General features: G+C 43.9%; 1 protein-coding gene across 2 annotated transcripts in view; it reads right to left on the reverse strand.

The window, feature by feature from the left end:
- The window catches only part of MLC1 (modulator of VRAC current 1), a 63,741-nt gene that overhangs the window by 31,276 nt on the left and 18,143 nt on the right, over positions 1-14,322 (reverse strand). For both annotated transcript variants that reach the window (XM_033959020.1, XM_033959021.1), the window contains exons 7-9: positions 7,827-7,928; positions 4,106-4,177; positions 625-741 (exon numbers count right to left, since the gene is read on the reverse strand). In XM_033959020.1, coding sequence (XP_033814911.1) covers positions 625-741; positions 4,106-4,177; positions 7,827-7,928 — 291 coding nt within the window. The remainder of the gene's footprint in view (positions 1-624; positions 742-4,105; positions 4,178-7,826; positions 7,929-14,322) is intronic.

The following is a 14,322-nucleotide window of genomic DNA, read 5'->3' on the forward strand; positions in this document are numbered from 1 at the left end:
ATTTTATTTTATCTTGCTGATTTTGTATTCCTTCCAAGCGATTGTTTCGATTGCACCTCTCCTGTTGTACGGTTTTGTATTTAACAGCGATTTACTCTTCCTTTGTACTAGTACTTTGGTCCTCAGATTGGGCCTTGTTGTTTGTTCTTTTTGACTGCTTTCTCAATAAAAATTATTACAAAAAAAAAAAAGAAAAAAAAGAATTAATTAAAAAAATTAAACAGAGAACAATCCCTATGAAAACACAAAGTCAATCAATGGACTCAGGACCAAATGGTGAGATCCAAAGTTTTATTCTTGGTTTGGTTTGGTTTATTACTTTATAACCTGCTCTTACCCAGAGCGGGGAATGACAATACATACAGTATATAATAAATAATATACAAATAAAAACATAGTAATCAGCAAAATAAACGAAAAGACCTTCAAACACATGCAATTGGATCTTTAGTGAGATCCAAAGTTTTATTATTACAGAACCACCAACAAATGCATATTTGAGGTTCTGTAATAATAAAATTTTGGATCTCAGCATTTGGTCTTGTGTGGAAGTCTATTTTTCATCCCCACTTCTCCTTAGGCTTTCATAAAACAAAGAGGTCTTGAGTATATGTATATACTTACAGCCACTAAAATCCAAAACAACGTCACTGAAAGGTAAGGAGTGGGATCTAGGGCATCTGCATTCAAAGCAATTATTCCACCAAATACGGCAGCAATCCCAACAATGACCTCAATCACCTGAATTTAAAAAAAAATCCTGAATAAGGAGCAGTACAATTGGATATCTAGATCTAGAATATTCATTCCATATGTATACAGACAGCAGTGAAGAAGAATTAATGACAATGCTTTAAGTAAGGCACTGTGTCCATCTATCATTAAGTTACGAGTATCCCTAGACCAGGGGTGGCCAGCCATGTTCTTTGAGGGCCAGAACCCGGTTGGGTTTTCAAGATTTCCATAATGAATATGCATGAGATCTATTTGCATAGAATGGAAGCAATAGGTGCAAGTCAATCTGATGCAAGTTCATTATGGAAATCTGACTAGAATGTAGCCCTTAAAGATTGTGGTTGTTCTCTCCTGCCCTAGACTATTCCACTGAAAGTCATAACACTGCTTACTATTTGTGGGTAATGGCCATGGTATGGTCATTTCTTTTTTGTATATGTTACAGAGTGTACACTTAAATAAGGCAAATCATGTGTTGATTTGAATAGGAATAACCAGTATGTTAGAGCAGGATAACCTGCACAGAGTGGCAGTTACAACACTAACCATTTTATTGAGCAGGCTGGGTGGGGTATGCTGGTGTTTATCTGCCATCATTTATAATGTTGCTGAGTTACCAGGGCTACGACTTAAGTGCTGGTAATAAGTATTGGCACCAGGGACATAGCTACCACTGAGCAAGACCAGCAAAATGCAGCTGAACCCTCCCTTCCTATGGTCTGGCACCTCCCCTGTCCACCAGGTCCTCAACAGCTACAGTACCAGAGATAGCTCTAAAGACTGCCTTTCTGGCTGGCCGGCTGGATTTTTCCTCTGCTGGCCAGAGAGGCAGACTTTAGCGCTGCCTCTGACATGATATCTGTGGAGGACCCCTTGGGTGTGTAAGTAGCTGAGTGTGGGGCGGGAGGGAGGAGCGGATGTGAGTGCATTGTGAGGGGGTCTCATCTCAGTCCTACCACCCAGGGTCCACTGAGTCCTAGATTCACCACTGATTGAAACATTGAAACATGATGGCAGATAAAGGCCAAATGGCCCATCCAGTCAGCCCATCCGCAGTAACCATTATCTCGTCCTCTCTCTAAGAGCTCCAAAGTGCCTGTCCCACACTTTCTTGAATTCAGACAAAGGGCTCCTTTTATCAAGCCGCGCTAGCGGGGTTAACACGCTTTTCATCACGCGCTAATCCCTGCGCTGGCCAAAAACTACCACCCGCTTAAGAGGAGGCGGTAACGGCTAGCGCATCCGGTGGTTTAGTGCGCGCTATTATGAGCGTTAAACCGCTAGCGCAGCTTGATAAAAGGAGCCCCAAGTCTCTATCTCCACCATCTCTTTTAGATGTCTTATTTTTTTTTTTTTTAATGAACCCCTCTGGCTTTAAGTACTTTGACTAATTGTGTTAAGAACATAGGAATATAAGATTTACTGCTGCCGGGTCAGACCAGTGGTCCATCATACCCAGCAGTCCGCTCACGCGGCGGCCCTTAGGTCAAAGACCAGTGCCCTATTTGAGTCTAGCCTTACTGGCGTATGTTCTGGTCCAGCAGGAACTTATCTAACCTTTTCTTGAATCCCTGGAGGGTATTTTCCCCTATAACAGCCTCTGGAAGAGCGTTCCAGATTTCTACCACTCTCTGGGTGAAGAAGAACTTCCTTACGTTTGTATGGAATCTATCCCTTTTAACTTTAGCGAGTGCCCTCTCGTTCTCTCCACCTTGGAGAGGGTGAACAATCTCTCTTTCTCTATTAAGTCAATTCCCAAGAAGAATGTTTTGGAAATTTGAGCTATGCAAGCTACAATTGTTAAAGATTTATAAATCAGCAAAAATGCGACTCTGGAAAATTTTTCAAGAAGCATCAATTTGTATTCTATGTATTTCCCCTGCCTTACAACAATTATTCCAAGAGATATGTTAAAAAAATATCTTGTGGAAATTTTGAATGTTCTGAAGACAGTATTCCTCCTTTTACTCAAGTCTACCTTAGCTTATGCAGACTAATAATATATTCAACTACAGAGTGAGGCCACCGCTGCATTGTCTAGGCCTAGGGTTACTAGATTTTCCATCTGGTAAAAGAGGACGCAAGACCCTGCCCTGTTTTGCCCCAGGACCGCCCCATTCTGTCCTGGGTCCGTCCCATTCCACCCCCGAAACCCAGCCCCACACAAACCTTGTCTCTTCGGGCCGGGGCTGGAGTGCATCCACGCATGCGCAGATGCACTCCTGCCCCGTCCCCGATCTCACCTGCATTTCAAAACCCAGACAAAGTGCCGGGTTTTGAACAGCCGTTCGAGGAAATCTGGACATCTGGTAACCCTATCTAGGCTTTACTCAAGACTTGGGATAGTGATCCTCCATCTAGTTCCATTTTAATTGCAGTGATGACTTTAACTGCAGTAATTAATGGCTTTTGAGACTAGGAGAGAAAAAAACACACACACAAAAAAAACTTCCTCTCTACAGCAGCGGTCTCAAACTCAAACTCTTTGCAGGGCCACATTTTGAATTTGTAGGTATTTGGAGGGCCGCAGAAAAAATAGTTAATGTCTTATTAAAGAAATGACAACTTTACATGAGGTAAGTACCTACAAATCCAAAATGTGGATTATCTGAAATTATCGGAAGCTTTTGATAATTTTGGTTATACACAGCTGAAAGCAGTGCAACCAACATGCAGAAAGTGAAAAACTATCAAAGTATCAACTGCAAGAGACAAGATTTTGGACCAACTATTTTGAGGCCCTCAGTATTATAAAGAATGATTCTTCATGGAAAACTTGTGCCTTACGCATCCGGCGGTCACGTCTGCAACCGCCTTCAGCTCTCACCTCCTCCAGCACCAGACACACGCACAAGTTGCACTGCCTTCAATGGTTACCTTATGTTCTGGAACGTTACCCGCCTCACTGATGTAACCTCACGCAAGCGCTTTCCTGTGTCTGTACACAATTGTGAGGTGGAGAGGACAATCGTGTACAGACGTAGGAAAGTGCTAGAGTGAAGTTATAACAATGATGCAGGCAACGTTCAAGAACACGACCACTGGACAAGACCGCTGAACACTTAAGGCACAAGTTTTCCATAAAGAATCATTCTTTATAATACCGAGGGCCTCAGAATAGTACCTGGCGGGCCGAATGTGGCCCATGGGCCACGAGTTTGAGACCACTGCTCTAGAGAATCCTAGATGTGAAGGAAATAGTTCTTACTCATTAGACCTGTGTACTTTTATTGTTAGATACCCATGTAAATGTGTCATTAGATAACAGTCTTTGAAATATGTTTTCTTTAATCCATTTCATCTTACTTTTTTCATAACTACACAACATTCTATTCAGGAAACCTCCTCAAAAAAGTGCAAGTTTCCTTACCGAATAGGACTTCAGGACCCGAACAGGAAAGCTCACATGCCGTAAACCACCAGGACTTTCATGTGCTGTACCCTAGAGAAAAAAAATATTTACAACAAAGTAGACTAGATTACAGTATATTATATTTTATTATATTATATATAATGTATATACACTGTATATATATATTTTTAGTGTACTTTATTGTAATTTGATATACCACCTTACAAGAATGCAAGAATGTAATTTACAAATGGAACATTAAGATCCTCTTCTATCAAACTGCGCTAGCAGTTTGTAGCGCAGTGAGCCATGCTGAATGGCCCGCGCTGCTCCCGATGCTCATAGGAACTCTAGTGCAGTTTGATAGAAGAGTAGAAATCTCTACCATAGCTTTGACAAAGCCAGCATGTATATGCCTTAAATGCTGAAACGATGAATATAACTTTTATCTACAACAGAAACGCTGTTTGGGGAGAACTATGGAAGCTGGATTCAACCTGTTCAGCTTACACGAGTGAGAAAGAAAACAGCTTTTAATGCTGTCACTGAGTCAGTATAGCAACAGCACATTTTGGCCGATAGTATTATAATAGCTACCGTATTTTCGCGGATATAACGCGCACCCGTGTAAAACGCGTACACGGGTATAGCGCGCAGAAATCACGATGATATGTACAAAAACTTTTGTATACCGCGCTCACGGGTATACCGCGCATGATGCCCGACGCTCCTTTCGCCCGCCCTGACTTTCCGTGCGCTGTCCCGACTCTCCGTTCACCCCCCCTGACTTCCGTGCACTGCCCTGACTTTCCGTGCGCTGTCCCGACTCTCCGTTCACCCCCCCTGACTTCCGTGCACTGCCCTGACTTTCCGTGTGCTGTCCCGACTCTCCGTTCACCCCCCCTGACTTTCCGTGCACTGTCCCCCCTTGAAGTCCTGTCCCCCCTTGAAGGTCTGTCCCCATCCTGAAAGCCTGATGCCCCCCCCCCCCGACGTCCGATACATCCCCCCCCCCGGCAGGACCACTTGCACCCCCACCCCGAAGGACCGCCAACTCCCCAACAATATCGGGCCAGGAGGGAGCCCAAACCCTCCTGGCCACGGCGACCCCCTAACCCCACCCCGCACTACATTACGGGCAGGAGGGATCCCAGGCCCTCCTGCCCTCGACGCAAACCCCCTCCCCCCAACGACCGCCCCCCCCCAAGAACCTCCGCCCGTCCCCCAGCCGACCCGCGCCCCCCCTGGCCGACCCCCACGACACCCCCACCCGCCTTCCCCGTACCTTTGTGTAGTTGGGCCAGAAGGGAGCCCAAACCCTCCTGGCCACGGCGACCCCCTAACCCCACCCCGCACTACATTACGGGCAGGAGGGATCCCAGGCCCTCCTGCCCTCGACGCAAACCCCCCTCCCCCCCCCAACGACCGCCCCCCCCCAAGAACCTCCGACCGCCCCCCCAGCCGACCCGCGACCCCCACGACCCCCCCACCCCCCTTCCCCGTACCTTTGGTAGTTGGCCGGACAGACGGGAGCCAAACCCGCCTGTCCGGCAGGCAGCCAATGAAGGAATGAGGCCGGATTGGCCCATCCGTCCTAAAGCTCCGCCTACTGGTGGGGCCTAAGGCGCGTGGGCCAATCAGAATAGGCCCTGGAGCCTTAGGTCCCACCTGGGGGCGCGGCCTGAGGCACATGGTCGGGTTGGGCCCATGTGCCTCAGGCCGCGCCCCCAGGTGGGACCTAAGGCTCCAGGGCCTATTCTGATTGGCCCACGCGCCTTAGGCCCCACCAGTAGGCGGAGCTTTAGGACGGATGGGCCAATCCGGCCTCATTCCTTCGTTGGCTGCCTGCCGGACAGGCGGGTTTGGCTCCCGTCTGTCCGGCCAACTACCAAAGGTACGGGGAAGGGGGGTGGGGGGGTCGTGGGGGTCGGCCAGGGGGGTCGCGGGTCGGCTGGGGGGGCGGTCGGAGGTTCTTGGGGGGGGCGGTCGTTGGGGGGGGGAGGGGGGTTTGCGTCGAGGGCAGGAGGGCCTGGGATCCCTCCTGCCCGTAATGTAGTGCGGGGTGGGGTTAGGGGGTCGCCGTGGCCAGGAGGGTTTGGGCTCCCTTCTGGCCCGATATTGTCGGGAAGTCGGCGGTCCTTCGGGGTGGGGGTGCGAGTGGTCCTGCCGGGGGGGGGGGATGTATCGGACGTCGGGGAGTCGGCCGGGCAAGAGGGCTTGGGCTCCCTCTTGCTCCGATCGTGGATGCGGGTGCGGGTGGGAGCGCGTGCGAGCGGTCGTTCGGGGTGGGGGTGCGAACGGTCCTGCTGGGGGGGGTGAATCGGGCGTCGGGCGGGGTGGGAACTATGTTTAAAAACTTTTGTATACCGCGCTCAGGCATATAACGCGCGAGGGGTATGCGCGGTAGGTAAAAACGCGTATAACGCGCACGTTATATCCGCGAAAATACGGTAATACTCCTGCAGAAGCAGTTTCAATTTTGGTGAACTGCCCAGTAGCTTCATCAATACAATATGCAATACATTAAGAATTTGTAAATACTCATAAATAAATGCATACATAAAAATGCATTTATTTTGTTGACATGCAATTAAAATGTGCAACATATGGAGGGTAATTCTGTAAAGGCATGTTTGTGTGTATGCCAGTATATGACCACAAAAAACAGGGAGGAATGGAGGTAGGTATAGTACAAAGATTCAAAAATATCACTCCAAAACAAAAGCACCACACAAGCCAAGAAAGCTAGCTTATTACTTAAGCGAAAGAAAAGCCTCAGACAAATGATGAGGTGTACCCACACTCTTCCACCAAAGCATCATAGGCAAAAAACTTTTGCACAAGTTTAAAGTTAGCAGGTAGGAGCAAAAAATAGCCGAGAATGATTAATGGTAAAAACCACTGAACACAAACAGGCCAGGCCGACGATCGTTTCGTGGCCGGTAACCGCTGCTTCAGGGCCTTAGCACCAAATCCAGGCTATCCTATAACACAAAACACAAACCCAAAAGGGAAATGAAAATGCTCACCTGCTGAAAGTTGAAAAAGAGCAAAAGCTCATTCAACTACTTACAGTACGCAGATCCTAACTGCTGCTTTCAACCACAACTTTCAAAGCACTGTTGTGGGGCTGGACATGGTTATAAGTTCTCGGCTATTTTTTGCTCCCACCTGCTAACTTTAAACTTGTGCGAAAGTTTTTTGCCTATGATGCTTTGGTGGAAGAGTGTGGGTACACCTCTCCGTTTGTCTGAGGCTTTTCTTTCGCTTAAGTAATAAGATAGCTTTCTTGGCTTATGTGGTGCTTTTGTTTTGGAGTGATATTTTTGAATCTTTATGCCAGTATATGCACATGAATAACCACATAAATGGGACTGCATAAAGGTCTGTCCTATCTTTATGCAGTAAACCATGGCCACTTAAGTGCTGAATTTTTTTAAGTTGGCTAACAGACATTTAAGTTGATATTTATCACTTATCGACTTAAACGTCTGTTAACTGATTTAAAAATAAACAGATATTCAAAGCCAAAGTCTGCACAGGTCCCAGTTTTGAATATCTGGAAATAATGCTGATGATTTAATACTGACTCCAATTACTCTAGCTCAATATTAAAAAAGTAGTTTTTCCATTTAGCTTGAATTTTCTGCAAGGCATTTTAGCCTTCTTGTATATTCCTGATCTTACTAGAGAAAACCTCATAACTGACTTCAAGTTATCTTTAGAACTAAAATTCTACCTTTTTTCTCTTATAGCATTCTTCATTCCACCTTGCTGAAATAATCACCGAGGTTGCCATGAGGATTTCCATCAGAATAAGCAGAATTAAATTAAAATTAATCTGCAAGAAAAACAATTTTAAAATAAATGATGGGCCCATAGTCCTTATGCCAATATTGGCTTTTCCAGGCCTTCACACGCTTTAAAAATCTTAAGACTTCTTATAATATATTCATACCCTATTGCAGTAATTTCCCAGAGATGCTTCAAGTAGTCTGAGTTTTATGGAAATAGACAATGAATATTCATCAGATATTTTTGGTCCAGGAAATATCTCAATCTGTGTATTTTAGTTACCCTTGAAAATCTTTGTAAGAGGAATGGACTTGGATTATATTGTCCTAATCCCATAATATTTTCCTCTTCATCCAATGCCAGCTAGGCACAGTCTTATACCACATACTACTAGTATTATCCTGCAGGTATTTAATGGATGAACCCAGGGCCCATGCTAAGATATTAGGCATGGGGTGTGGAGGGGAATTCTGTAAATAAGTTGAAAAAGGTGAAAAAGGCGATAAGAGACAAGAAAACATCATTTAGAAAATGGAAAAAGGTTTAGGGATTACTACAATGGTGGCCTCAGTGAAATTGAATTGCTTGTCCGGAGTGGAGTGGAGGAAGTCATAATATTTAAGGAGATGAGGAGCTAGTAGGGTGCGAAATTGCTTAAAGAATTCGTTCGTGAAGCCGTCTGGGCCAGGGGCTTTCCCAGCAGGTAAGGAAGATATGGCAGTTTCAATTTCTAATATAGTTATTGGAGAATCAAGTTCCAATTTAACAGGTTCTGGAATGGTCGGATGAGTTAAGGAGGTAAGAAATGAGTCTATATCTGCTTCAGGAGTGGTAGATTCAGATTGGTATAAAGAAGTATAGAATTTTTCAAATTGAGAGGAAATTAGAGATCTGGTTTTGACTAATTGACCTGATGGATTCTGAATAGCCGTTATATGTAGTCTTTTAGATTTATTTTTAAGGTATCTGGCCAAAGGACGACCCATTATATTATCTCCCATGTAATGACCAGAGTTAGAGATGAAAATTTTAGTTAAAAACTTTCGCCCCATCTCTCTCCTCAATTTAGACTACAAGATAATGGCAAAATTACTTGCATTAAGACTTACCAAAATAATCCCACTGCTTATACATAAAGATCAAACAGGGTTCATTAAACAAAGATATATAGGAGACAACCTGCGCCTATTTCACTATATTAACGCTCATGCTAAAACAATGTCAGACCCTGTAATAGGCCTAGCTATTGATGCTGAAAAAGCCTTTGACCGAGTGGAGTGGCCTTTCCTTTTCCGTGTCCTGAAGTGGTATAATTTTGGCCCATTTTTTACAAACTGGATAAAAACGCTATATCATCAACCCACAGCTCGTATTAGGATTAACAACTCTTTATCCAATAAATTTCCCCTCCATAGAGGTACTCGACAAGGCTGTCCTCTCTCACCATTACTATTTAATTTAGTGTTAGAGCCACTCCTTTCAGCTATACGACAAAGTCCCTCAATTAAAGGTATTCCCTCCTCTGATCGAGATTTCAAATTAGCAGCTTATGCTGATGATGTTTTACTTTTTCTGAGAGACCCTTTACTCTCCCTTCCCAATCTTATTCATATTATCACTCAATACTCCCTCCTTTCCGGATACTCTGTTAATTGGGAGAAATCAGATCTTCCCTCTAAATGATAATATACTTCCATCAGATTTGGCTCATTTTCCTTTCTCATGGTCACATGAAGCTGTGAAATACTTGGGGATTTTAATACATAAAGATTCGGTTCATGCTCAAGATCTTAATATATCTAAAGTCAAAAATCTAGTTCTAAACACTACATCTCGATGGACTCCACTCTTTCTATCCTGGTGGGGTAGAATTGCATCCATCAAAATGACTCTGGCCCCTCAAATTAATTATATCCTTTCTATGCTCCCTCTGTTATGCCGGAAATCATTATTTCATTGGCTAAATATGAAAATATCTGAATTCATTTGGAACAAGAAAAAACCTCGAATTGCTCTCGCCAAACTGAAAGCCTCTAAGATCAACGGTGGTCTCAACTTTCCTGATTTCTATCACTATTATATTGCTTCATTAGCCAAATATGGAGCTTACTGGCTCACTAACTCCTCCACTCAAAATCTTCCCACTCAAGATCTTCCTGCCTGGTTTGAAATGGAATGTTTTTTATGTACGCCTTTACACATCTCATGCTTACTAACGGTGTCAATACCAAGGCACTTAAAGAGATACTCTTTATTGGGTGCAACGCAGCATGCTCTTTATCTTATAGATACATTGACTGAAATCTCAGTTAAGGTTAGTCCACTCATGTCCCTTTGGAACAATCCCAAAATTCAAAATCACGACAAATCTCTATCATGGAAAAGGTGGCAGCGGGCAGGTATATGGTTTGTCCATCAATTGTCTACCCTCAACTCGTTAATTCCATTCGATATACTGTGCTCTACATACTCGCTGCCTCCTTCTACTTATTCACAATGGCGTTCTCTCACTGGAGTGTTGCCGTCTTTACATATACAATTTGACTATATGACTTCCAAAAATACTATTTACAACTGGTCTTCTCTGTCTCTATTAAAAGGCAAGGCGATATCATCCTTCTACAGTATTTTAAGAGATCACTCCTTCACTTTTTCACCTCACTCTATGAAGCACTGGGACGCTATACTTACCACTCCGCTTTCTGACATTGATTGGGAGCTTTTCTGGTCATCAACAAATCGCCCGCTTTTATCTTCTAGAGTATCACAATCAATGTACTTCCTTATGTGGCAGGCAATATGGACCCCACTTCGCATGTGGAAAGCTAACTTAAAGCAAGACTCTGTTTGCTGGAACTGTTTGAAAGAGGAAGGAACTCTTGATCATATGTTATTTCATTGTACTCTAGTCCGCTCTTTTTGGACCTACGTCTGGAACACCATACAATCTATTACTAACTGCTCAGAAGAAATCTCTATAGACATTGTAATCCTTCGCTCTCAACACCCATGTTTCACACAATCAAATTGTCCACCTAAACTCATTGATACCATGTTGGTGACTGCCCTCATGCACATTCTAAAAAATTGGAAATCACCCTCGCTATTAGATTATACCTTTTGGTGGAACTCTCTGAGTATGTATCATAGATTTGAATCCTACGCATATGAGAAGAGAGTTACATTCCGAACCTGCATGAACTTGAAATACAACAAATCTCCATGGTCATTCTTAGATTCCTATGTACGCTCATCTTCTTAGACACTCCTGTTATCCTTTTCTTCTCCTCTCTTCTCTCTTTCATTTTTCTTTCCTTTTTCTTTACTGCTCTCTCTCATCTTTATCTTATATATCCCTTACATACATTTTTAATAATTGGAGCCTTTGCTCCTATACAGTTAAACATAGATTTATATATTTTATATACAGAAAGCTTTATTTTGTTTCTATGTACTTTAAATGATTCTTGTATCCTTTAAAATACTTAATAAAAATTATTGAACTTAAAAAAAAAAGAAAATGGAAAAAGGACCAAACAAAGGACAACCAGAAGGAACACAAAAGGCACCAAAAGGACTGTCACCGAGAGGTTAGGAAAGCAAAAAGAGAATATGAGGAGAGGCTGGCGGGGGAAGCAAGAAACTTCAAACCATTCTTCAGGTATGTGAAGGGGAAACAACCAGCCAGGGAGGAAGTGGGACCGTTAGACGATGGAGACAGGAAGGGAGTAGTAAAGGAAGAAAAAGAGATAGCTGACAGGTTAAACAAGTTCTTCTCGTCAGTCTTCACGAGAGAGGACACATCCAACATCCCAGAACCTGAGGAGCACATAAATGGAAACCCTGATGAGAAGCTAGTCCAACTAGAGGTAAACAAAGAGGATGTTCTCAGAAAGATAGACAGACTAAAGAGCGACAAATCACCAGGTCCGGACGGCATCCACCCAAGGGTATTAAAAGAACTGAGAAACGAAATAGCAGATACACTAAGCCAAATATGTAACCTATCCTTAAAAACTGGGGAGATCCCAGAAGACTGGAAAATAGCCAATGTCACGCCCATCTTTAAGAAGGGATCAAGGGGTGACCCGGGAAACTACAGGCCGGTGAGCTTGACCTCGGTTCCGGGAAAGATGATGGAAGCACTAATCAAGGACGCAATCTGCGAATACATAGAAGGCAATGGACAACTGAAGGCGAGCCAGCACGGCTTCTGCAAGGGAAGATCGTGCCTCACAAACTTACTGTATTTCTTTGAGGGAATAAACAACCAGGTGGATAAAGGGGAATCCATAGACATCATTTACCTTGACTTCCAAAAAGCTTTCGATAAGGTACCTCACGAAAGACTACTTAAGAAGCTGTGGAGCCACGGGGTGCAGGGGGATATCCACCGATGGATCAAACACTGGCTGGCAGGTAGGAAGCAGAGGGTTGGAGTAAAGGGCCATTACTCAGACTGGTAATGGGTCACGAATGGAGTTCCACAGGGGTCGGTGCTGGGACCAATCCTGCTCAATATATTCATCAACGACCTGTAGACGGGGACGACATGTGAGGTTATCAAATTTGCTGATGACACCAAGCTTTGCAGCAGGGTTAGAAACGCGGAAGACTGTGAGGTCCTGCAAAGAGACCTAACAAGACTGGAAGAGTGGGCAAAAAAATGGCAAATGAGTTTTAATATAGAGAAATGTAAGGTCATGCATGTAGGGAAGAAGAACCCGATGTTCAGCTACAAAATGGGGGGATCACTGCTAGGGGTAAGCAACCTTGAAAGAGACCTGGGGGTGATGGTGGACACAACATTGAAAGCATCAACTCAGTGCGCAACGGCCTCAAAGAAAGCGAACAGAATGTTGGGTATCATTAAAAAGGGTATCTCGACCAGGACGAAGGAAGTCATCATGCCGCTGTATCGTGCAATGGTGCGCCCACATCTGGAGTACTGTGTCCAATACTGGTCGCCGTACCTCAAGAAGGACATGGCAGTACTTGAGGGGGTCCAGAGGAGAGCAACTAAATTGATAAAAGGTATGGAAAACTATTCGTATGCTGACAGGTTGAAGATGCTGGGGCTCTTCTCCCTGGAAAAGCAGAGACTTAGAGGAGACATGATAGAAACCTTCAAAATCCTGAGGGGCATAGAGAAAGTGGACAGGGACAAATTTTTCAGACTGTGGGGAACCACTAACACAAGGGGTCACTCAGAAAAATTGAGAGGGGACAGGTTTAGAACAAATGCTAGGAGGTTCTTTTTTACCCAGAGGGTGGTGGACACATGGAACGCGCTTCCGGAGGTTGTGATAGCCCAGAGCACATTGCAGGGTTTCAAGGAAGGTTTAGACAAGTTCCTAAAAGAAAAGGGGATTGAGGGTTACAGATAAAAAAGAAGAGGTAGGTTACAGAAACGGACAGGAACCACATTACAGGTCATGGACCTGACGGGCCGCCGCGAGAGCGCACCGCTGGGCGCGATGGACCAATGGTCTGACCCAGTGGTGGCAACTTCTTATGTTCTTATGTTTTTATGTTACTTACATTTATCTGCTGGTTATGTGCATAAATAATTAAAATACTGGCACATATGCATATAAATGTCAAAATTCACCTAAGTACTATTCTAAGTATCTAACATAACATAACGTAGTAGATGACAGCAGATACATAGCGGAATGGGCTATCCAGTCTGCCCAACAGACAGGATATCTTATGTTGATATAAATGAATTTTACCAGTAAACTATTTAAAATACATATTTTGCTGATCTTTAATTAATCACATATATAGGGCTCCTTTTACGAAGCCGCATTAGAGGCTTCAGCGCACGTGACTTTTCATTACGCACTAACCCCCGCGCTAGCCTAAAAAGTACCACCTGCTCAAGAGGAGGCGTTAGCAGCTAGCGCGGCCGGCAATTTAGCGTGCGGTATTACGCACATTAAACCGCTACCGCGCTTTCGTAAAAGGAGCCCATAGTGTATGCATATTTTACAGGTAAGTAAATGAGTCTAGTGGAGTATGGATGGTACACTAAGTTACATGTGTAAATTATAAAGAGATTAGGTTCTTACTAAAAAAAAAAAAGGTGAATAGTGGAGTACCCCATTTAACCTTACTCTTTTAATCAGTTCCCAATCCAGAACAGGACATGGCCTTCTATCCCATTACTTTTTATTTCCTTAGGACTCTCTCAAGACGGGCTCTGTCAAACACTTTCTGAAAATCCAAATACACTACGGGGCTCATTTTCAAAGCACTTAGATACTCAAAGTACCATACGGCTAATACTGCTATTAATTATTTCTATTGCACTATCAGACGTACGCAGTGCTGTACAGAGTCACAAAGATGATAGTCCTTGCTTGAAAGAGTTTACAATCTGAACAGACAAGACAGACAAACAGGATGTCATGGATACAGTTAAGGGGAATGGTTAA

The sequence above is a fragment of the Geotrypetes seraphini genome, chromosome 9, assembly GCF_902459505.1.
Source record: "Geotrypetes seraphini chromosome 9, aGeoSer1.1, whole genome shotgun sequence".
Lineage (NCBI taxonomy): Eukaryota > Metazoa > Chordata > Amphibia > Gymnophiona > Dermophiidae > Geotrypetes > Geotrypetes seraphini.